Source organism: Pocillopora damicornis, chromosome 12, assembly GCF_964200805.1.
Source record: "Pocillopora damicornis chromosome 12, jaPocDami1.2, whole genome shotgun sequence".
Lineage (NCBI taxonomy): Eukaryota > Metazoa > Cnidaria > Anthozoa > Scleractinia > Pocilloporidae > Pocillopora > Pocillopora damicornis.
In genome coordinates this window covers 17,050,725-17,074,768 of record NC_142681.1, presented here as the reverse complement: position 1 = coordinate 17,074,768, position 24,044 = coordinate 17,050,725, and the positions used below count along the sequence as shown (strand labels likewise).

General features: G+C 37.3%; 2 protein-coding genes, 2 long non-coding RNA genes and 1 pseudogene across 5 annotated transcripts in view; 3 read left to right on the top strand and 2 right to left on the bottom strand.

The window, feature by feature from the left end:
• The window catches only part of LOC149036763 (uncharacterized), a 386,542-nt pseudogene extending 382,022 nt beyond the window's left edge, over positions 1-4,520 (top strand).
• The window catches only part of LOC113664145 (putative ATP-dependent RNA helicase DDX60), a 31,253-nt gene extending 23,841 nt beyond the window's left edge, over positions 1-7,412 (bottom strand). Inside the window, exon 1 of one of the 2 annotated variants that reach the window (XM_089188870.1) lies at positions 7,135-7,412. The gene's annotated coding sequence lies outside the window, so the exon portion shown is untranslated. The remainder of the gene's footprint in view (positions 1-7,134) is intronic. The other variant, XM_089188869.1, reaches the window with a different exon arrangement.
• A 2,371-nt stretch (positions 7,413-9,783) lies between these two features.
• Positions 9,784-11,038, top strand: LOC149036762 (uncharacterized). Its single transcript, XR_016181498.1, has 2 exons — positions 9,784-9,853; positions 10,629-11,038. It is a non-coding gene; the product is annotated as an uncharacterized LOC149036762 (long non-coding RNA).
• Positions 10,922-11,806, bottom strand: LOC149036761 (uncharacterized). The gene is made up of 2 exons (XR_016181497.1): positions 11,676-11,806; positions 10,922-11,642 (listed from the first exon to the last, which is right to left on the bottom strand). It is a non-coding gene; the product is annotated as an uncharacterized LOC149036761 (long non-coding RNA).
• Positions 11,807-15,276: 3,470 nt separating this feature from the next.
• Positions 15,277-22,746, top strand: LOC149036760 (alpha-2C adrenergic receptor-like). The gene is made up of 2 exons (XM_089188865.1): positions 15,277-16,113; positions 22,557-22,746. Exons 1-2 carry the CDS (start codon positions 15,424-15,426, stop codon positions 22,653-22,655), a joined length of 789 nt encoding a protein of 262 aa, XP_089044991.1. The 5' UTR covers positions 15,277-15,423; the 3' UTR covers positions 22,656-22,746.
• Positions 22,747-24,044: the final 1,298 nt, after the last annotated feature.

The window sequence follows — 24,044 nt, the reverse complement described above, 5'->3', positions numbered from 1 at the left end:
AGGTTGTTTACAAGGAAATGACACGTGATGAAGCGAAATCGAATTTGGCAAAATGCAATTTGATTGGTGGAATACAATTCACGCACGTACACAATTGTCTAATGATCATGTAGTGCAATGATTGGGTATGTTCTGATCGGACTTTGGACGTTATCTCCACGGTAAGTGATGGAATATAAGTTGTTTAGCGTGTAAGTTGAGTGAAGGAGCGGGGAAAAAACACGTCTTAACTTAAAAGTGATACAATTAATGCGAACCTTTCATTTCCCGATAAATCCCGACCTTAATCGACGAGACTCTAGCGAAGGCCACAAAACAATGCAATAAGGCAACCCCATACTCTAAATTTGCGTAAGATTTCAAACTCGAGCCGTGAACAAGAACAAGCAGCACGTGGTTTACTCGTTACTTTACGTAAGAAAAAAAAAGGAAAGAAGACGAATATTTATTCTAAAATCTAACTACCAATTGGATTTCAACATATTTTCATTTTCCACTGGTGGGCTGACAAATGTTCAATTACGCTGTGGACTTACAGGCAATAAAGCAATCAAGAAATGTTATAAAAGCTATTTGGAGACGTAAACGAGTAAAAAGTTTCGAAATTTGAAGGGTACCACAGAGAGTATTTTTGTTCACAGTATTCAGCTTTCTACGTATTTGTTCAAGTGTGAACATGCAAGTTTGTGTACGACGTCACATTCCCGTCTTTATATTTCTGCCCGTACATACTACCTTTAACCAAGATTCAGCTTCCACCAAATCCTGTTAAATGTTGTTTGCAAAGCCTTCTCACACATTCAAATTAAAGTAGGTGCTAGACAGTACGGATTTACCATGATTGTGAATGGAGAAGCGCGACAGTTTGTCTTGACAAAGTGGTACATTTCACGCGTGAACAGACACCTAAAAATCGAGCCGTTCAGTACGCTTTGTTAGAAAAGGAATAAAAACGCCTTTGGTTTTTTGTCGTCTTTTTTTTTCCTCCACCACAAAATGGACAAATTGCGCAATAGTACCCAGTGGTCAATTGGCCCCTCAACACCATGATAACTAACTGTGATCAAATGAGGGTAAAGGTGTTCACATGCTGATCACGTGTGTTATCTTGATGATGATTTTTTTGCTTTACGATTACCTGGAACTTTATTGTGCAAACACTCAAAATACTTAAAGACGCATACACAAGTCGTATTGTTCGCGTATTGAGTCGCGAACGCTTGAAAGCCATGAAAGCCTTGTATGCCTCGTATGCCTTGTATGCCTTGTATGCCTTGTATGCCTTGTATGCCTTGTATGCCTTGTATGCCGTGTATGCCTTGTATGCCTTGTATGCCTTGTATGCCTTGTATGCCTTGTATGCCTTGTATGCCTTGTATGCCTTGTATGCCAAGTATGTCAATGTCTTGGTTGAAAAACGTACACTTGTTGAAAAAAGCAAAATCTGAAATCTGAAACCATACTGCATATACTCTATGCAATCTATTGAACAACATTACACCGGTGAGACTGAGGAACAAAACTCTACTATGGATGCAAACTGCTTGTGAAGAAAGACACCATGTTGGATCACTTAATGCCAAGGAGCGTAGCTACGATAACAATACAAATGGTAATAATTTCACGATCAGAAAGGTGAATCTTATCTTTGTTTTCATTGTAGTTGTATGGATATTCTTTTCTAATAAATACATGATCCAAAATCCTGTGTTAACAAGAGGAATGGTATTGTATCCTCGATGGACTTGGTTAATATCATGAACATTGGTAATGAATTGTATTCTGGTCTATCTAGTCTATCCAAGCAATCCTATTGACTGTGAACAGAAGTACCTGAAATTATTATAGTGTTTAATACTAATTATCAGCTTCAATACAGTCCAAGCTATACTGGTACTATACATGGTACTTGTGAAGTACAAGATTTTAATTATTGTGTGTCATTTGCTAATGCTATGCAGGCTTTGCTGGGACAGAATTATAATTCCTTTCTTTTAACAGTTCTTAGTACTACAGTAGGTTTCTACTGTAATGATGATGGTAAGTTTAAGATATATGATTCTCATGGTAGAGATTCATATGGTATGCCCCATCCTCACGGAACTTGTGTACTGTAAGAAGTTAGCACATTAAATGAGCTGATGAACTATTTTCAAGGTCTTTATCAAAATCCATATGTTTTATTTGAACTCAAAGGTGTACATGTTAATGAAAAACAATGTGATATGACAGATACTTCTGATCAACATTTATCAGCTGTCCCCTCTCGAAGCAAATCATGCAGATGCTGAAATTACAACCATTCATATTCCCTTGTTATGCTGTTATGCCACATCGTTTTATAGCACTTGTTTTTCCATTATCAAATATTGTGAGTATTGGAATTCACAGACTCTAGATAGAATCACTGACCATGCAAACAAGTTTTACAAAGAAAACTCAATGGCGATAACCATCCACTGACTATCAACAATTTCCCAAGGATACTTCAAATATATGATGCAGATATTAATATTGCCTTTAATTTGGAGAAACAAGGAATGCTATGCCGTACATCTCTTAGTGGCAAATTATTGTTTCGGAACTTAATCACAGATAATACCAAGGATAATACTGGGTTTTTAATGTGGATTTCAAATTATTGCTTCAGCTTTATTTTTCAGGACAATTATATGAAAAACAAAAGCAAAAAGTGTCAAGTACTATATTATAAGATTCAGTCCTAGTGGCACACTTGATATATTTGAAAAAATTAATGACATGAATTTTCTTATTCAATCATTAGTGGATATTGTAAAAAAACAATTCCAGAGTAAAGATGTAAAATATTGTATTAAATTTATATGTTGTTCAATCAATTTTTCAAATACTGGAAGACAAAAGGTAATGGCAAAACATAAGTCTCATAGTCAGAAAGAACTAAAAACAAAAGGGAAAAAAGAAAGCTATGCACAAATGGAACCTCCCATGAAAAAAAAGTTTTGTCTAATAAAGCAATATGGTACAAGTCACTGGATCCTGCAGAAAAAGAAAAGCTTTTATCTCAAAGAGTTGAATGGTATAAGTCACTGGATCCCGAAGAAAAAGAAAAGCTTTTGTCCAAATCAGCAGATTAGTATAAATCACTTGGTTCTACAGGAAAACAAAATATTTTGTCCAGCAAAGCAATTTGGTATAAATCACTGGATACTGCACAAAAGCAAAAGAGAGCAGAACGGTTTAACTCGCTCAATTCTGCACAAGAAAAAAGAGCAGAATGGTATAGGTCATTGAATCCTGAAGAAAAAGAAAAACTTTTATCTGGCAGAGCAGAATGGTATAAAACACTGGATCCTGCAGACGAAGATAGGATTATATCACAAGTCCAAGCTAATAAGGAAGTCCATAGAAACTCAGTTCAACATGATTTAGATCATAAGATCACAACTTTTCAAAGTAAGATTAAAGAAGGTTCATATTATATTTTCTCTGTTTGTAACAGAATACTATACAGAAAAACAGTTATCCAGTTAAAAAACAAATGTACAAAACTCAGTAAGACCTATTTACTAAGTTGTATACCCATGATTCCTTTCCGTCTTGGAATGACCTATCACCCATCGCCTGATGACAACCTATTTTCAAATAGGTGTATGCTCTCGGCCTGACTTCAGCTCACTATTTCAGTGTACTTGATTTCTGAGAAATTATGCTGGTCAACTTTTCATGCTGATTACGCCGAACATTGTGTCACGCAAGATCACGCAAGGGAGTCTCTTTTCCCATTAAGCTAATCTATTGGATATTTCCTTGGGTGTGTGTCATAAAATAGATATGGCGTTTTTTTTTTATTTAAAAAAAGTGACAAATTGCATAATATTTCAAAGGTAATCCTTTAAATTACTTTAAATTTAACTTGATAAGGATTTCACTTTCAGTGAGCCCTCCTTAGCCTCTATATCCCCTCTAAAAACATTACCTCCTTGGAACATCAGTGTGCAACCACCTCACCAGAAACGGAATTCTTTTGTGTTGAAGTTGAGCCGGGAGAGTTCACCATTTATCAAAAACTAAAAGGAAAAATTAATCTGCGAACCTTATACATGAGAAAGACTAATCTTTCATTTTGTTTATCATCAGTAACAGATTCTTAGAGAAAACGTTAGCTTTTTAGACCTTTTGAGTTGTATTCGAGTTGGCGGCTCAAGATCAATTTTGGCAAGCCAAGCTTCGAGCAGAGGATAGTGAGAATAAAAGTCACCTCTCGCTCAGACCGCGGTGGCTCGATGAGTCACATTGGCAAGAGGGTACCCTTTCTGGTGGTCTCACGACATAGAAGTATCAAATTTTTCTATTTAATGGTTTTCATCGGATGGATTTAATTTTTCTGAAATTTAGCTCAAAGCAGCGCAGAAACAACGCCTACAGCTGGGGATGGCGAGCATCAAAAATTTCTTGCTACCACCAAAGATGTTCACTCGACCGCGACAGGATGCAAACGACTCCCCATTGCGTGGCATTCCCAGAAGTTGATGATGTAATACGCTGTGGACTTTCCCGAGGAATTGAGTCATAAATAGAGAATGATAAAACACGGGCGCACGTAGATAAAAAAAAAAAGTCTCTTCGAGTGTTTAACTCAATAACTCACGAGTGAGCGCAGCGAACGAGTTAGATGTCGAGTTGAACACGAGAGAAGAAATTTCATATCTACAGGCAACCATGTATTATTTTGTTTATCACAAAAACCCAGTAGGCCTTCACTGAAAAGATCTACAATCTCCGAATGACAATCGTAAAGTGCGTTGGCGCTGGGGCTCAAAATGAAAACATAGGTATGCGTAGCATGCAAGAGTAATCTTTTTGGCTAAGCGGGTTGAGATGGGGCATCTTGCGTACCTAACGTTTCATTTTTGTGTCAGAAAGAGAACATAACTTTCAACGGACGAAAACACCGCAATACATTTTTACCTTAAGAGTAAGTAAAAAACCTAATTCATTTGAACTCACACAGGTATTTTGGGGTCTATTGTCTCTATTGTCTTAATACTTCTAAGCAAAGACAAAAAGCCTCGGTGCAAAACTTATTGATGTCTCCCCTTGCAGTGGTTGCTTGGTCTCGTCACACAGCGCCATCTATTCTCCGTTGGATAGAATGCACGTTGCATGATGACACCAAATAACGGTTGCAAAAGAGACTAAGCTTACTGCCGTTTCTCTGACAGAGAGAAAATCAAAATTATTGGTTTACAGTTGGTGACCTAATTTCACGTAATTTTTACTACGAAAAGGAAACTGAAATTCAGTTTTATTTCTAATAGACCATTACCAAAGATATATTGCGATCTTGAATAAGTGAAGATACATTTAAATGAGAAAAGGATAATTCAAAGAGGGCTCCTAGATTGGTTGTTGCTTATCTGGACTTTGCCCTCAGTGTGTGAAATACGTGATCAAATACAGGTTGTTGAAAAGGAATTGACACGCGATTAATTTAACTCCAAGGTAGCTAAAAGCCAATTTTATTCGAAGAAAAAGCCAAAATACGGGAGAATTGCGTGAAACATTTATTATCAGTAGAATTTAGTTCCATGTAATATTTGTTTAGTGAGGTTGGACAAAGCGGTTAGAATACGTGATTAAATGTAGGTTGCTACAAGGAAATGACACGTGGTGAAGCGAAGTCTAATTTGGCAAAATGCAATTTGATTGGTGGAATACAATTCAAGCACGTGAAAAATTACCTATGTTCATATGGTGCAATGATTGGATGTGTTCCGATCGGACTTTGGACGTTGTTTCCACGGTAAGTGATGGAGTAAAAGTTGTTTGGCGTGTAAGTTGAGCAAAGGAGCGGATAAAAAACACGTTTTAACTTAAAAATGATGCAAATGTTGCGAACCTTTCATATCCCGATAAATCTCGACCTTAATCAACGAGGCTCTCGCAAAGGCCTTCAACCATTGCAATTAGGCATCCCCTTATTCTAAATTTGCGCCAATTTTTTTTGAGCTCGAGCTGTGACCAACAAGAACAAGCAGCATGTGGTTTATTCGTTATTTTACGTCGGAAAAAAAAGCAAAGAAGACGATCATTTATTCTAAAATCTGTCTACGAGATGGATTTCAGCTTATTTTCATTTTCCAGTGGTGTGCTGGTAAATATTCATATAATTGCGCTGTTGACTTAATTAAACCTAAATTGTTTCAGAAAAACTGTCGGGGCCACCTAGTACGCTTGGCAAAATAATAATGGCACAACAACTTGTATGCGTTCAGATTACTTGTATTCATTGTACGGGATAATCACAGCAAATGAAAAATGAGTATCCGGCGACGATTCGAAGTTATTGTTTCTTACACAGCCTAAAATCTTTCGCTAAAACTTAATTGACAAAACGGCAAAAAAAAAAACTGCAAATAACGCTAAAGCAACGCAAGTGGCGTAGGAAACTGCGCCCTAGGTATAATGTCAGAGACGCTATGGAAATGCAACGAATCATACAAGAAATGAAATGGTGTCTTGAAGAATTCGTAGTTTGATTTGTCGCCTCATTTTTTTCTCTGACTGAAAATGCCTGCCAAGTTTTATATTATTTAATAAGCAAGGTGAGGTTCACAACATCTTTCACTCGAAGCATGCGTTTATAACAACTGGTTCTTCTCTCCATTTCAACGATGTGCACAGAATATAACACGTGCTCAATAATTCATATTCAAAATCAAAAGCAAACGGGTTTCAGATTATCTCGTAACACTCAGTTTACTCGGTTCTCGCTAAACACAACACTTTTGATCGATAACATTTTCATAACGTGTCTTTGTCTGCAATCATATGGCCTATTGTGTTGTTGACTCTACTGAAAGACCTATTTGAAACCAAAACCTCATGCATCATACTGGATTGTCTTGTTTTCTACAATGTAATACGTTTTTCTTAGTTACTACAAACTCAGGTAATTTAGTGTTAACAACTGGGTTGAAAACGTAAATTAGCCACCGTAAAGGGTAAAGAAGCTGACGTTTCGAGCGTTAGCCCTTCGTCAGAGCGATAGTTTAATAGCGATAGTTTAATACAAACTCACACTGTTACTGATGAAACACGGGTGGATGAGACAAAAATCCGCTTAATTTTATAAATTATTTAAGAGCTCACCTTAAAACGACGTTTCGTCAACGATGGAGCGTTGAATTCGTCCTTAAAAGCCCGTTAAACTTGCAAAGTTTTACAAGGCTGAGGATATTTTGATGACTTCTTCAAAAGGTGACTTAACACGAACGGCGTCCGTCAGGATAGAAGGATCAGTTTCAAATAGCTAATATTTTAAGGGCTTGATTTCTGAGAAGTTATGCTGATCAACTTATCATGCTAATTACGCCGAACATTGTGTTACGCAAGATCACGCATGGGGGACTCTTTTCCCATTAAGCTAGTCAATTGGATATTTCCTTGAGTGTGTGTCATTTAATGGACATAACGTTTTTTTTTAATTTAAATAAAAGATAAGATCAATCTGAGTGACAAATTGCATAATATTTCAAAGGTAATCCCTCTGAAAGACTTTTTTATTCTAAATTTAACTTAGAAAGGATTTCACTTTCAGTGAGCCCCCTTTAGCGATTTAGTTATTCTCTGCTGGCTAACCTTAGCTTTTATATCCCCTAATAAAACATTACCTCCTTGGAACATCAGTGTGCAACCACCTCACCAGAAACGGTATTCTTCAGTGTTTAAGTTGAGCCAGGACAGTTCACCATTTAAGTTCACCATTTATCAAATACTAAAAGGAAAAATCAATCTGCGAACCTTTCATATTCTTTACTTACATATAAATGGGAAAGACTAATCTTTCATTTCTTTATCATCTGTAACAGATTCTTAGAGAAAAACGTTAAATTTTTCGACCTTTTGAGTTGTATAAGAGTTGGCGGCTCAAGATCAATTTTGGCAAAACTTATCTCAGAACTGAGCCAACTCTGTATACTACTTTCCAGACGATGGTAATTATATTTTTACATCATGTCGTGGAGCTTTCTAATAGCATTTCTGTGGTAGAGTGAGTGAAGTTACACGGCATCGCTGAAGCTAAGCTTCGAGCAGGGGACGGTGAAATTAAAAGACCTCTCGCTCAGACCGAGGTGGCGGAACTGAGCTGTAACTCGATGAGTCACATTAGCGAGAGGGTACTCTTTCTGGTGCCACGACATAGAAGTATCAAATTTTTCTATTTAATGGTTTTCATTTGATAGATTTAATTTTTCTAAAATTTAGCTCAAAGCAGCGCAGAAACAATGCCTACAGCTGGGGATGGCGAGCACCAAAAATTTCTTGCTACCACCAAAGATGTTCACTCGACCGCGACAGGATGCAAACGACTCCTCATTGCGTGGCATTCTCAGAAAAACCAGAAGTTGATGATATAATATGCTGTGGACTTTCCCGAGGAATTGAGTCATAAATAGAGAATGATAATACACGGGCGTGCGTAGATAAGAAATTTATCTTCGAGTGTTTGACTCAATAACCCACGAGTGAGCGCAGCGAACGAGTTAGATGTCGAGTTGCACACGAGAGAAGAAATTTCATATCTACAGGCAACCATGTATTATTTTGTTTATCAAAAAAACCCAATAGGCCTTAACTGACCTAGATAATGAACGAAAATAAAAAGATCTACAATCTCCGAATGACAATCGTAAAGTGCGTTGGCGTTGGGGCTCAAAATGAAAACGTAGGTATGCGTAGCATGCAAGAGTTATCTTTTTGGCTAAACGGGTTGAGATGGAGCACCTTGCGTACCTAATGTCTCATTTTTGTATCCCTAACGTTTCATTTTTGTGTCAGAAAGAGAACATAACTTTCAAACGGACGAAAACATCGCATTACTTTTTTACCTTAAGAATACGTAATCTGAACTCACTCAGGTATTTTGAAGTCTATTGTCTCTATTGTCCAAATACTTCTAAGCAAAGATAAAAAGCCTCGGTGCAAAACTTATTGATGTCTCCCCTTGCAGTGGTTGCTTCGTCTTGTCACACAGCGCCATCTATTCTCCGTTGGAGAGAATGCACGTTGCGTGATGACACCAAATAACGGTTGCAAAAGAGACTAAGCTTACTGCCGTTCCGTTGAAAGAGAGAAAATCAAAATTATTGGTTTACAGTTGGTGACCTAATTTCACGTAATTTTTACTACGAAAAGGAAACTGAAATTCAGTTGTATTTCTAATAGACCATTACCAAAGATATATTGCGATCTTGAATAAGTGAAGATACATTTAAATGAGAAAAGGATAATTCAAAGAGGGCTCCTAGATTGGTTGTTGCTTATCTGGACTTTGCCCTCAGTGTGTGAAATACGTGATCAAATACAGGTTGTTGAAAAAGAATTGACATGCAATTAGATTAACTCCAAAGTAGCTAAAAGCCAATTTTATTCGAAGAAAAACTCAAAACGCGGGAGAATTGCGTGAAACGTTTACTATCAGTATCATTTAGTTCCATGTGATTTTTGTTTAGTGGGGTTGGACAATGCCCTTAGAATACGTGATTAAATGCAGGTTGTTACAAGGAAATGACACGTGATGAAGCGAAGTCTAATTTGGCAAAATGCAATTTGATTGGTGAAATACAATTCAAGCACATGTAAATTAGCTACATGTGAATTGTTTTCAGTAGGGTTGGGAAATGTATTTAGAATAGTTAATTAAAAGCAGGTTGTTTACAAGGAAATGACACGTGATGAAGCGAAATCGAATTTGGCAAAATGCAATTTGATTGGTGGAATACAATTCACGCACGTACACAATTGCCTAATGATCATGTAGTGCAATGATTGGGTGTGTTCCGATCGGACTTTGGACGTTGTTTCCACGGTCAGTGGTGGAATATAAGTTGTTTGGCGTGTAAGTTGAGTAAAGGAGCGGAAAGAAAACACGTTTTAACTTAAAAATGATGCAAATGATGCGAATTTTTCATTTCCTGATAAATCTCGACCTTAATCAACGAGGCTCTCGCAAAGGCCTTCAACCACAGCAATTAGGCATCCCCTTATTCTAAATTTGCGCAAATTTTTAAACTCGAGCTGTGACGAATAAGAATAAGCAGTATGTGGTTTATTCGTTATTTTACGTAGGAAAAAAAAAAGCAAAGAAGACGATCATTTATTCTAAAAACTGTCTACGAGATGGATTTCAGCTTATTTTCATTTTCCAGTGGTGGGCTGGTAAATATTCAATTGCGCTGTTGACTTAATTAAACCTACATTGTTTCAAAAGAAGAGTAGGAGCCAGCTACGCTTGGCAAAATAATAACGACACAACAACTTCTACTTCTGTATACTACTTTCCAGACGATGGTAATTATATTTTTACATCATGACGTGAAGCTTTCTGATAGCATTTTTGTGGTAGAGTGCGTGAAGTCATACGGCAGCGCAGAAGCTAAGCTTCGAGCAGGGGATGGTGAGAACAAAAGACCTCTCGCTCAGACCGTGGTGGCGGAACTGAGCTGTAACTCGATGAGTCACATTAGCGAGAGGGAACTCTTTTTCTTGTGGTCTCAGGACATAGAAGTATTTGACTTTTTAATTTTAGTTTTCAATCGCTAACCGCAATCAACCGCAATCAATTTAATTTTTCTTAAATTTAGCTCGCGGCAGTGCAGAAGCAACGCGGGGGATGGCGAGTGTTGAATATTTCACGCTGCCACTAAAGATGCTCACTTGACCGCGACAGGATGCAAATGACTCACTACTGGATTCACGACCATGATGACACTCAATTAGAGAGCGTACGCCTCCTGGCGTCAAATAATGGTGTCAGATCTCGGGCGGTGATATAGGCACCGCAGAGCGGCTGCATCATGTTTTCATATTTGATCATATATAATGATGTTGCAATAACGGAGTGACGTTGATGTTAAACATGTAACGGAAAATTATAATAGATCTGTTGTTTTTACTAATGCGTGACATTCTTAGAAAAACCAGAAGTTGATGATGTAATACATTGTGTACTTTCCCAGGAAAATGAGTCATAAATAAAGCATAAAACATGGGCGCGCGTAGATAACGAATTTCTCTTCGAGTGTTTAACTCGATAGTTCACGAGTGAGCGCAGCGATCCAATCCAAAGTAGACTGATGGGAAAAATGCCCCTTTCCTGAGTTTGTTCAAAAAGCTGGAGAAGTATGCCAGCTAGTGTGCAGTGTCATTGCGCTAAGAGATGGTAAAGCGTCATTCCAAGCGGTCGTAGATCATGAGCAGAAGTGTAAGACTTAAACAAATAATTTTCTTTAGTTCTTACCAAAGCCGAGATAAAGCGATACTCGATGCCTTTTTCAAACATTCAAACGCCAGAGTTGAAGACATCCTGAATTTACATACAGATGGCTTCGATTGTGTTATATGCTTGTGATTGACAGATACATATGACTTGAAATTTTCCGTTTCGAAGCCACAGTAATTTTAAAGCTCAGTTGTCATGGCGGAAAACGTTTGCGACATTCTTAACGAGGTTTTCTTTGGAACCTCTACGGATGTTGAAGATTCTCGTCCGGCACTTGTCGCTAATTGTGTCTTCAACAGCTTTTTGTGTTATACAACCATCATTTTGAACATCGTTACCATCCATGCGATAAAGAAAACCGTGTTGTTGCCAAAACCTTTGAGAACATTATTACTGAGCCTGGCAAAACCTTTGAGAACATTATTACTGAGCCTGGCTGCCTCCGGTGTTGGCGTTGGTCTGTTGGTCCAACCGCTCTACATTTCTACTATGGTCAGCGGTTTGAAACGAAAACGTATCGACTGCATTTCCTACAAGGGGTTGTACGTCGTTATCAATTTCTTTTGCACATCTTCGCTCTTAAATGTTGTAACCATAAGTGTGGACAGGTTCTTAGGTGTTCACCTTCATCTCAGATATCAAGAGCTTGTGACTCACAAGCGCGTCATTGCCGCCGTCATATCAATTGCTGGTTTTCAGTGTCACGCCATTCAAAATAGATCAAAATAAAAAATAAAAACCGTTCAATCGATTTAGTCTAGAATCTGGAAATAGAAAGAAGCTAGATATGTAAAGACTCTCGCCAAGATTCAGGTCACAGCAATTTTTCTTACGGAAGATATGAGGAGAAACGTTTTTCCCAAATTTATAGAGATTTGTATGGAGCCGCCATGCTGGTGCCCACCTAGATGGGCACCAACATGGCGGCCGGAAACCAGCAGAAACATCTGTCACTGAGTTTTGCTACAAAAGCGTGAATTTATCTCTCTAAGAACTCATAAACGTAACAATAATACTTTATTCTAATACAAGAACTGTTCAGATAGCTGAATTTCCCTAAATAAGTCACCTTTTAAACCAACATAACAGCTCTCTCGCTCGTCATGTAAAGGCCACGTCACGCAAAAGCTTAGAAATTCAAGAGTAGTCTATCACTAAACCAAGAACCCATTTGGAGTGAAAATTTGTCTGAATATTAATTTTTAGCTGCTCTAATACATCATGAAAGTAAAATCTCAGGAGGATCAATAGTTCTGAAGTCTGAAATTTAGTGACGTCACGTGAAAACCAGCAATATGGCTGTTAAGCGCAATTATTTCTTCTAGTGTATTTTGGGTTCCATCGTTATTCATCTTACGAGTCATAAAGGTCGTGAACATGACTGTTTGCCTCATTCTGGTGGCAATTGTCTACTGGAGGATTTATATAGTCTTAAAGCGACACAAAATCCAGAATCAAGGCCTTCAAATCCAAGAAGCACAACAGGGAGTTCAAAATGGCGACTTATCAAACTTTTTGAACCTTCGAAAGTCAGCTCTTGGAACATTTTTTGTATGCATTGTGTTCTTAATTTGTTATTTGCCTTGCTATATTCTTTCTTTTTTATTCCTGGCTCGCCCTATAAGTCTGATCTCTTTATATGAAGCTCGGCTGTATATAACGACTTCATTTTTCCTCAACTCGACTTTGAAACCTGTTATATACTGCTGGAAGATGGGACCCATTCGTCGCTCTCTCATGGACATAATGCGAGGCATCGTCAATCGGGTCAGAGAATAGCATTGGCTGGGTTCGTTTCTGATGCCAATTCCCAATGCATGGAATAAGAGTCTCGACCATGGTAAAATCAAACTTGATTTGTCAAAAGTACTTTAGGAAAACTGAGGGAGGACGAACCTAAATAACGGTTACGAAAGTTACACTATGGAGTACCACAGAGTCAAGCATAAGAAAGTATCAGTTGCTTGTTTCAAGCGCATTTTGTACGAGAAATATGTAAATAACCAGAAAGCTTCCTTGTTACTTGAAATATGATTTTAAGGTTGTCATCAATTAATGTATGTATTTGTACTTGTCGATAGGATCGTAAACTTTTAACTTTGAAAAGTGTATAGCTTGTGAATTAAATACAAAACCGATTTTTAGATCGCTTTATAGTGTAAAAAGGGCCACGAGTTCATCAGTGTTTTTACTACAAATAAAGCCGCTACTTACTTGCGATCACACATAGACTTCCAGAATTTAGTTATGCAGTTTCTGATTTAAAGAATGATATTACTTCGACTAGACTTGATGGTTGTCCATTCGACTAAAAGTCTCAACCTTGTCAATAGTAACCCGGCCTCTTATTAACTTAGTCAAAGACAGGAGGTTATATATTTTATGCCAATTACACAAAGCACAAGAAGCTCTACACCTTTCATTCAGACGGTTAGTCCGTTTGGAGAAATTTAAATATAAATTATTTCACGCATAGATTAGATCATCACGCTGGGGAATTAATTAGCTACTTATCTAATTTGTGTATAAGGAGGTATGTTCTTCGTTGAATAAAGTTCTGTTTGACGAGCGCTTAGGCGCGAAACTCAGAGTTACAGGGAATCGATGCGTCCTCTTCTTTAACTTATGTATACATAAATATATGCATGTATATATAGGTAGTTTAGTGTTAGCAACTAAGTTGAAAACGTAAATTGCAATTGGTCACTGTGAAGAGTTTAAAGGTTGATTGCACATATAGATGGTTGCATAGTATATAGCACCACATAACATGTTGCGTCGAGTATAATGGGACAAGATTCAGATGGAGTATTCTTATGCGCTGAATTTTCAGGGTTCTGCTTTTTCCATTACAACCTAAATTCAAGATTCTCTTTTTGCAATAGTGGAAAAACTTTAACCAGCAGATTATTTAGAGAGAAAAATCATTTTGTCTATCTATTAATAAAGTCGCGACTGGCTCTAATTGCCTTGGAGTAGCTGACAGATGGAGCTAAACTCTTGACCAATCACTTTACGATGTAAAGTGAAACTAATACAATTCGTGACTGTCTTTGACACCGCTCATTTGCAAACTACTCTTTTCCCTTTGGAAGAAGTAAATTTATAGTCCTGTTATTTGCCGATTCGTTGTTTTTAATTCCCTCTTTACTTTCTAAACCTACCAGGCTAAAGTCTTTCATATTTTAAATACAATATTGCATTTTTCGCACTTAATTTACATCTATTGATGTCAGAAAAAAGAGAGCCATCGTTCTTAATTTACATCTGCCATCAGCATAAACAATAGTCAAACTTCCTGTATTCTTTTTGTTTAAGTGCTTGGTGCAGAATTATTGTTTGATAAAATGTTTTATCTGTATTTCTTTCGATTGAAATATGTAAAAATATTACATGGCCATTGCTAAACTTTTTCTGAGCTAAGTGCAGCTGTTTATGAACTGAAGTTGATCTGGGGATTGTGAGAAGGTGGTCAAAGAGAGAGCCCAACGCGGTCGTCAGTAATGAGGGGAGGGTTATCTGTAATAATCCACTCCCGAGAAATATTCTCAAGCTACGCTAAAACGACTGAAATATATGCCGGTATTATCTCAGTTTAGTAAGTTTGCTGAACATTCTGAATACCTCCAAGATCTGCCACAAACGAATGCATAATTTATTCGTAATAATTATTTGGGTCTCTCTCCCCACCCCTCATCAACCATAAAATGCTCGATCTCTGAAGATGTATTCAGTGTATTCAGACGAATTTAATAATAAAGAAGTATATGTCAAGCGCTCTTTACTTCAACTGACTTTAATGTTTCGTATATTCATTGTGATAGATGAAAGATATGTTAATGACAGCTTTCCTTCAAATAACTTTTTTCAGTTATAAATTCCATGTTTAGTTAAAATGTCTTGAAGCATCAAACAGATAATTTGCTTTAGTTCTAACTAACGCCGAGTTAAAGCGATACTCGATGCTTTTTTCAAAAATTCAAATGTCAGAGATGAAGACATCTTGAATGTACGTACAGATGGCTTCGATATATGGCGTTTTGCTCGTGACTGACATCTACATATGACTTAAAATTTTCTATTTTCAGAATCGGAAAATATCAGGACCACAGTAGTTTTAACACTCAGATCTCGTGGCTGAAAACGTTTGCGACCATATGAACGAGCTTTTCTTTGGAACCTCTACGGATGTTGAAGATTTTCGTCCGGTACTTGTCGCTAATTGTGTCTTCAACAGCTTTTTGTCTTATACAACCATCATTTTGAACATCGTTACCATCCATGCGATAAGGAAAACCACGTTGTTGCCAAAACCTTTGAGAACATTATTACTGAGCCTGGCTGCCTCCGATGTTGGTGTTGGTTTGTTGGTCCAACCGCCTTACATTTCTACTTTGGTCAGCCGGTTAAATCAAAAACGTATCGACTGCATATCCTACAAGAAATTGTTGGCCGCTATCAATTTCTTTGGTATATCCTCGCTCTTGAATGTTGTAACCATAAGTGTGGACAGGTTCTTAGCTGTTCAGCTTCATCTCAGATATCAAGAGCTTGTGACTCACAAGCGCGTAATTGCAGCGGTAATATCAATATGGCTGTTTAGCGCAGTTATTTCTTCTGATCTCTTTTGGGCTCCATTGGCTATCATTTATCAAGTCATAAGGTTGGTGATTATGACTGTTTGCTTCATTCTGGTAGTAATTGTCTACTGGAGGATTTATATAGTCTTAAAGCAACACAAAAAGCAGATTCAAGACCTTCAAGTTCAAGAAGCAGAACAGGGAGTTCAAAATGGCGACTTATCAAACTTTTTGAAGCTTCGCAAGTCAGCTCTTGGAACATTCTGCGTATGTATTGTGTTTTCGCTTTGTTATTTGCCTTTCTATATTCTTTTTTGTTTGTTTCTGGCTCGTCCTTCAAGTTTAATCTCTTTACACGAAGCTTCGCACTATATAGGGACTTTGTTTTTCCTCAACTCGTCTTTGAACCCTGTTATATACTGCTGGAAGATGGAACCCATTCGTCGCACTCTTATGGACATAATGCGAGGCATCGTCAATCGGTTCAGAGAATAACAGTTCGTTTCTGATGCCAATTCACAATGCATAAGATAAGAACCTTGGCCATCGTTAGCTTAAACTTGATTTGTCAACGACAACTGAGAGATCAAGAACTTTAACGGTTAGGAAAATTACACAATAGAGTACTACAAAGTCAAGCATAAGAAAGTATCAGTTGCTAGTTTCAAGCGCACTTTGTATTAGAAATTTATAAATAACCAGAAAGCTTCCTGGTTACTTAAAATATGATTTTAAGGTTGTCATCAACTAATGTATGTATTTTTATTCGTCGATAGGATAATAGATTTATAACATTGTCAAGTGTATAGCTTGTAAATTAAATACAAACCTATTTTTAGGTCGCTTTATAATGTAATAAGGGCCACGAGTTCATCAGTGTTTTTACTGCAGTTAAATAGAACCCTCTTTTAACAAAGCCGTTACTTACTCGCGATCACAGAATTCAGTTGTGCGGTTTCTAAAATATAGAATAATATTAAGTCGACTGGACTTGATGGTTCTCCATTCTACCAAAATTCTTAATCTTGTCAATAGAAACCCGAGCATTTATGTACTCAGGCAAAGAATGACGGTTATGCATTTTATATTAATTGCACAAAGTAAAAGGATCTCTACGCCTTTCACTCAGACGGTTGGTCCGTTTTGAAAAATTTAGTGCCAATTTTTACCTTTACCCTGCGCCAATCACCGCTGTTCTCGTCTATCCTCATTTTTTCGTTGTTATCTTGAAATTTTTTTTAGTTTTTGTCTACCACAGCAAACAAATACTTGAAGGAGTTGTGGGTTGAGTGTGGGTTTATAGGCAGGAAGTGGAGCTACGCTAGCGGTGGGAATATGGTGACGAGAAAACAATAATAAATTAGTTGAATCAAAAGCGCTCGTTGATACCGTGAGGATTAAGAGTGCCGATTTGGAAGATACATTTTTTGTGCTAGTGTTTTGCGGCTTTCTGAAGTGCCTAAATTTAGGGAAAGGCCGGAACTGCCATGTGCTACATAGAATAAGTAGGGAGATTAAAGTGTTTAGCGACTGGTTTGGATGCGTCCTTGTCATTTCTTTGTATGTCGCGAAGGTGTTCTCGAAGTCGGTCACCTTGTCGCCAGCATTCATATGATTGTACATGTAGATGGTTGCATAATGCATAGCACAACAAAACACTTTTCGTTTAGTATAATGGCACAAGATTCAGATAAGCGCTGAATTGTTTGGGTTCAATACAACCTGAATTCAACATTCCCTATTTACAATAGTGGACAAACTTTAACCAGCAGTTTATTTAGAGAGAAAAATTAAGAAAAATTATTTTGTCTATCTATTAGTAAAGTCGCGACTGGCTCTAATTGCTTCGGAGTAGCTGACAGATGGAGCAAAATTTTCGACCAATCACTTTACGATGTAAAGAGAAACTAATACAATCCCTGACTGTCTTTGACACCGCTCATTTGCAAACTACTCTTTACCTCTGGACGAAATAAATTTATAGTCCTGTCATTTGTCGATTCGTTGTTTTTCATTCCTTCTTTACTTTCTGAGCCTAACAGGCTAAATTCTTTCATATTCTAAACACAATATTGCATTTTTCACACTTAATTTACATCTATTGATGTCACAAAAAAAACCATCCAACATATTTAATTTACGTCTGCCGTCAGCATAAACAATAGTCAAACTTCCTGTATTTAAGCGCTTGATGCAGAATTATTGTTTGATAAATGTCTTATCTGTATTTTTTGCGGTTGAAATATATCAAAATATTACATGGCCATTGCTAAACTTTTTCTGAGCTAAGTGCAGCTGTTCATGAACTGAAGTGGATCCGGGTCTTGTGAGGAGGTGATTAAAGAAAGAGCCGAACGCGGTCGGCGTCTATAAGGGGGGAGGGCTATCAGTAATAATCCACCACCGGAAAATATTCCAAAGCTACTGTAAAACGACTGAAAATATGTCGGTATTATCTCAGTTTAGTAAGTTTGCTTAACATCCTGATTACCTCTTAGATCCGTCACAAACGAGTGTGTAATTTATTCCTTTTAATTATTCTGGTCTCTCTCCCCACCCCTCATCAACCATAAAATGTTCGGTCTCTGAAGATGTATTCAGTGTATTCAGGCAAATTTAATGACAAAAAACAAATGTCAAGCGTTTTTTAATTTAACTGACTATTATGTTTCGTATATTCATTTTGATAGATGAAATATATGTTTATGACAGCTTTCTTTCAAATAAATTTTTCAGATATATATCCCATGTTAGTTAAAATAAATCTTGAAGCATTAAACAAATAATTTTCTTTAGTTCTTATCAACGCCAAGATAAAGCGATACTCGATGCCTTTTTCAAAAATTCAAACGCCAGAGTTGAAGACATCCTGAATTTACATACAGATGGCTTCGATTGTGTTATATGCTTGTGATTGACCGATACATATGACTTGAAATTTTCCGTTTCGAAGCCACAGTAATTTTAACGCTCAGTTGTCATGGCGGAAAACGTTTGCGACATTCTTAACGAGTTTTTCTCTGGAACCTCTGCGGATGTTAAAGATTCTCGTCCGGCACTTGTCGCTAATTGTGTCTTCAACAGCTTTTTGTGTTATACAACCATCATTTTGAACATTGTTACTATCCATGCAATAAGGAAAACTGCATTGTTGCCAAAACCTTTGAGAACATTATTACTGAGCCTGGCTGCCTCCGATGTTGGCGTTGGTCTGTTGGTCCAACCGCTCTACATTTCTACTATGGTCAGCGGTTTGAAACGAAAACGTATCGACTGCATTTCCTACAAGGGGTTGTACGTTGGTATCAATTTCTTTTGCGCATCTTCGTTCTTAAATGTTGCAACCATAAGTGGGAGAGGTTCTTAGGTGTTCACCTTCATCTCAGATATCAAGAGCTTGTGACTCACAAGCGCGTCATTGCCGCCGTCATATCAATATGGCTGTTAGGCGCAATTATTTCTTCTAGTGTCTTTTGGGTTCCATCGTTTTTCATCTTACGAGTCATAAGGATCGTAAACATGACTGCTTGCCTCATTCTGGTGGTAATTGTCTACTGGAGGATTTAAATAGTCTTAAAGCGACACAAAATCCAGATTGAAGGCCTTCAAATCCAAGAAGTACATAAGGAAGTTCAAAATGGCGACTTATCAAACTTTTTGAAGCTTAGAAAGTCAGCTCTTGGAACATTTTATGTATGTATCGTGTTCTTGATTTGTTACTTGCCTTCCTATATTCTCCTTTTTTTCCCCTGGCTCCTACTTTAAGTCCAATCTCTTTAAACGAAGCTTGGCCCTATGCAATGACTTTGGTTTTCCTCAACTCGTCTTTGAACCCTGTTATATACTGCTGGAAGATGGGACCCATTCGTCGCACTCTCATGGACATAATGCGAGGTATTGTCAATCGGTTTAGAGAATAGCATTTGTTATAAGTAATTGTTGTTGTAAATATAAGCTTTCAGAAATCTCCAGACTGCTTAGTCATGGTGATATGCGTACCATAGAACTTTCTAATACATGTCATCAAGTCACGCAATTATTACGTAATACTATTAAAATAGTTCTTTTGTAAGCTTTTGGAATGTTCCAGAACACTTTGTGAATGTATATAAAGACCTAGTTATGTAGTAGTAGTTGTTGTTTTTTTAGAAAGCTATACCGTAAGATGAACTTTAACGGTTAGGAAAACTACACAATGATGTACTATAGAGACAAGCATAAAAAAGTATCAGTTGCTAGTTCCAAGCACATTTGTAAGAGAAATTTATTAATGACCATGCAGAAGTCTTCCTCGCTACTTGAAATATAATTTCAAGGTTATGCCATTAGTTAATGTATGTATTTTTAATATATTTGTCGAAGGGATTATAAATTTTTAACCTTGTGAAGTGTATAGCTCGTGAATTAAATATAAAACCGATTTTTAGGTCACTTTATAATGTAATAAGGGCCACGAGTTAATCAGTGTTTTTACTAAAGATAAATCTTTGAACAGAGCCTTTATTTACTTGCGATCACGCATAGACTTTCAGAATTAAGTTGTGCGGTTTCTAATATAAAGAATAAAGTTAAGTCGAATAGACTTGATGGTTGTTCATTCGACAAAAAGTCTCAACATTAGCAATAGCAACCCCAAGTACTTATTTACTTAGGCAAAGACAGAAGGTTAGACATTTTATGCTAATTACACAAAGTACAAGGAGCTCTATGTCTTTTACTCAGACATTTAGTCCGTTTTGAAAAATTTAGTATTAATTTTCACATTTTTTTAATTGTACCTTGCACCAATCAATCAATGTTCTCGGCCATCCTTGCTTTTTTTTGTCAGAAAAGACCTCAAATTACATGACGTAGCTTCTCACTAACTTCAGTCGGCGGAAGACCAGTTGGCTATGTACAAACCATGACGTCAGACTCCAAACTCGCTCCCAGGAGGAGGCTGGCTAGAGTCAGGCCACAGACATCCGGATTGCAAATTAAGCGTTAAGGCCCACTTTAGTTCTCTCTGCCATTATAAGAGAAAATTAGTGATGCATAAAGTTAACGCACTTTTGGAAATTTTCACTAAAGTCAGTTGCTACAGATCGATCCACAGGGAACGCCCAGATTCCTCAGATCTCCCTGTACAGATCCATCACAGAACATAGAACAGTTTGATTTAGGAATGTCAAACTTTGGAATTCCTTAGACCTGTCACTCAAGTGGAAAAGGACATTGACAGAATTCAAACATTACGTTATAAGCAGTTTGGAAAGGGCATAGTCAAATATAATGCTTTTAAACAAAATTTTACTTTGTTTTGTTCAACCTCTGAACATAAAGGTGTATCGTTCACATTATGAATTTTTCGATAGAGAATTTTTGATAGGCGCGATGTACTGTATGCTTTAGGAAATGACAAAGTTGAGAATGATCAGCCGCCTGAAGCTGCAAATGTGCTTTACTGGTTTGAAAAGGTCCCTTACCTGTTGTGCTGAAAACTAGGGAGAACCCTGCTATTGATGGGAATATGGTGACGAGAAAACAAAAATAAATTAGTTGAATTAAAAGCACTCGTTGATAGCGTGGGGATTAAGAGTGCCGATTTGGAAGATAAATTTTTGTTCTAGTGTTTTGTGCCTTTCCGAGCTGCCTAAATGTAGGGGAAGGCCGGGAACTGCCACATGTTCTATAGAATACTTAGGGAGATTAGAGTGTTTAGCGACTGGTTTGGATGCGTCCCTGTCATTTCTTTCTACGTTGCGAAGGTGTTCTCGGAATCGGTCACCTAGTCGTCTGCATTCATATGATTGCACATATAGATGGTTGCATAATGCATAGCACCATATAACACTTTTGGTCTAGTATAGTGGCACAAGATTCAGATGGAGTATTCTCATGCGCACAATTTTTAGACCAACCCTCATTTAATTTACATCGTTTAAGCGCTTGATTCAGAATTATTGTTTGATAAAATGTCGTATCTGAGCTAAGTGCGGGTGTTCATGAACTGAAGTGGATCACTTTTGAAAGGTTTCGGCTACGCAGACGTTTTTGCACATAGATTGTGGCAAAGTTTAACATGGTTGCTGTGTAGCGGATGAAACTGTTGAAAACACAGTTTACGATAAAAAATGAGATTTTCAAACTCGGAGATTTTGGGGTAACTCTTGAGTAATATTCCACAGTTTGATTCAGCCATGATGATCTAGCGTTCAACTGCTTTCTTAGTAAGTGTGTTGGGACAAAGATTATCGCTAGAAAGAAAAAATTTCACTTGAAGGCTATTTTTGATACAAGGAAGTGGTCATTTGTGTCAATCGAGCTGAGAGAGATATTATGCAGAGATAATGGCGATTAATTAATGTCGAACCACAATATTAATGTCGTGTTAAACTGCCTGAAACTGGAAAAGAAGCTCCTCTGAGGTACGTATGCGGAATATCTTTTGACGAAAAACAGAACGAAGTATCTTTTTCCATATAAAATGATTCACAAAGGTATTGAAAATTATATATTGAAAAAAAAAACACCCAAAGCGTACCTCAGCCAATCAAATGCAGCCATTTTAAAGTTATGATGCCCCTATGTTTATCAGTGATTTATCAGCTGTGCTATTACACTGTTAACAAAAAGAGCTCTGAAATCAGTTGAATTGAATGAGTTATATCCGCTTTTCTTCAGATTAACTTGTAATATACTCTTAACTTTTGTACTTAATTTGAAAACAGTTCCTGCTATCAATGACGTGGTGCGGCTTGGGGAATCAAGAGTACTCTTTAATATTACACCTCGTGGACACTAACTCGAAGGTAGATCTTATTATCTAGAAAGTTACAGGATAGAATGTCTTCGAAATTTCTCTTGATAAAATAATGAGGCGATGTACTTTGAGTGAAGTGAAGAGACTGCGAAATATTACCCTTAGTCGTACCGGTTTTGTGTCACGCTCGACGTATGAATTCGAAGTTGACAGCTGTTGTATTTTGTTTTCATTCTAGAGTTACTGACAATGCCATTTGCGTTGATTTGAATAATTGCATGCAGTCATATCACTTTTAGTATTCGTCAAATCTTCATGTTTGGTATTCAAATTAACGAAAAGGGCATCGTTATAAGAAACGCTCGAGAGATTAGAAAGAAAAGACAACAGCTGTTTACTTTAATAACATACTGAAAAAACCTGAGATAAGGAAAGAGAGGAAAAACTTTTCGTCACGTTTTTTCTTTTTTTCCATAGAAGCCTCGTCATTTTATTTCAAGTCATTGTAGTTGCAAAGAGACTTGTCTTGCCCCCCCTCCCCCCGGGGAAAAAGTCGGAAAGCTTGCTACTCAAGCATAGTGATGACTTCTTTAAAAGTGCAAGCCTTAACTCTTTCTGTTTTTATCAAACCTCCTAGGTGCGCCGTTATTATATCACGATTACACCATACCGTTCAGTTGATGTTGTGATTTTCAGAGATGTCGCTCTATCGCAAGTTGGCCGCCTTCCAGTTCACCGAAAAGCTGCTCAAATGACCTGACTGGGGGATGGCGGTTTAACGATTGTCACAACTCCAATTTGAACAGGCAGTTCATGGGGAACACAAAAGCTTAAACGATTGTCACAACTCCAATTTGAACGGGCAGTTCATGGGGAACACAAAAGCTTATAGTGGTATTGGCTGGGTTCGATTTAAACAAATCTTTTTCGCACAAATTCGTGAAGCAATTTTTATAAAGTATTTGTTACAAAAAATTGAAAGGCGTAACTGTTTCGTTCAGAAACATAAACATAAACTGTTATGCCCCGCTTTAGATAACTAAAATTATTATATCTCTTGGTTAGTGAGTGGACTATGATTAGTCAATTTATTTCTGTCTATCACTCTACGGCCCGCTTAACTCAAAGGTTTGTGGTTAAAACCACCTTGAAGGATATAATGAACTGAAACGCATGAAAAAACTTCTCGGTGGCTTTCATTTGAATGGTCAAACGCTAGAGTTTCATCGATAGACTTTAAATTTGGAATTAATTAGTGGTTCTTTATAAACAGTATACATGGAAGTACTGTTAAGGCCAGAACCATAATTGTGCCGCATAATAAACTGTACCTCATTAAAGTAATACGCCGTAGCTTTCATTTAAATGGTCAAACATTAGATTGTCATCCACACTAAGCTAAAGTCACCTGGGACAGTAGATTAAAAAAAAACAACTCAGCACCCTTCGTTTGAAT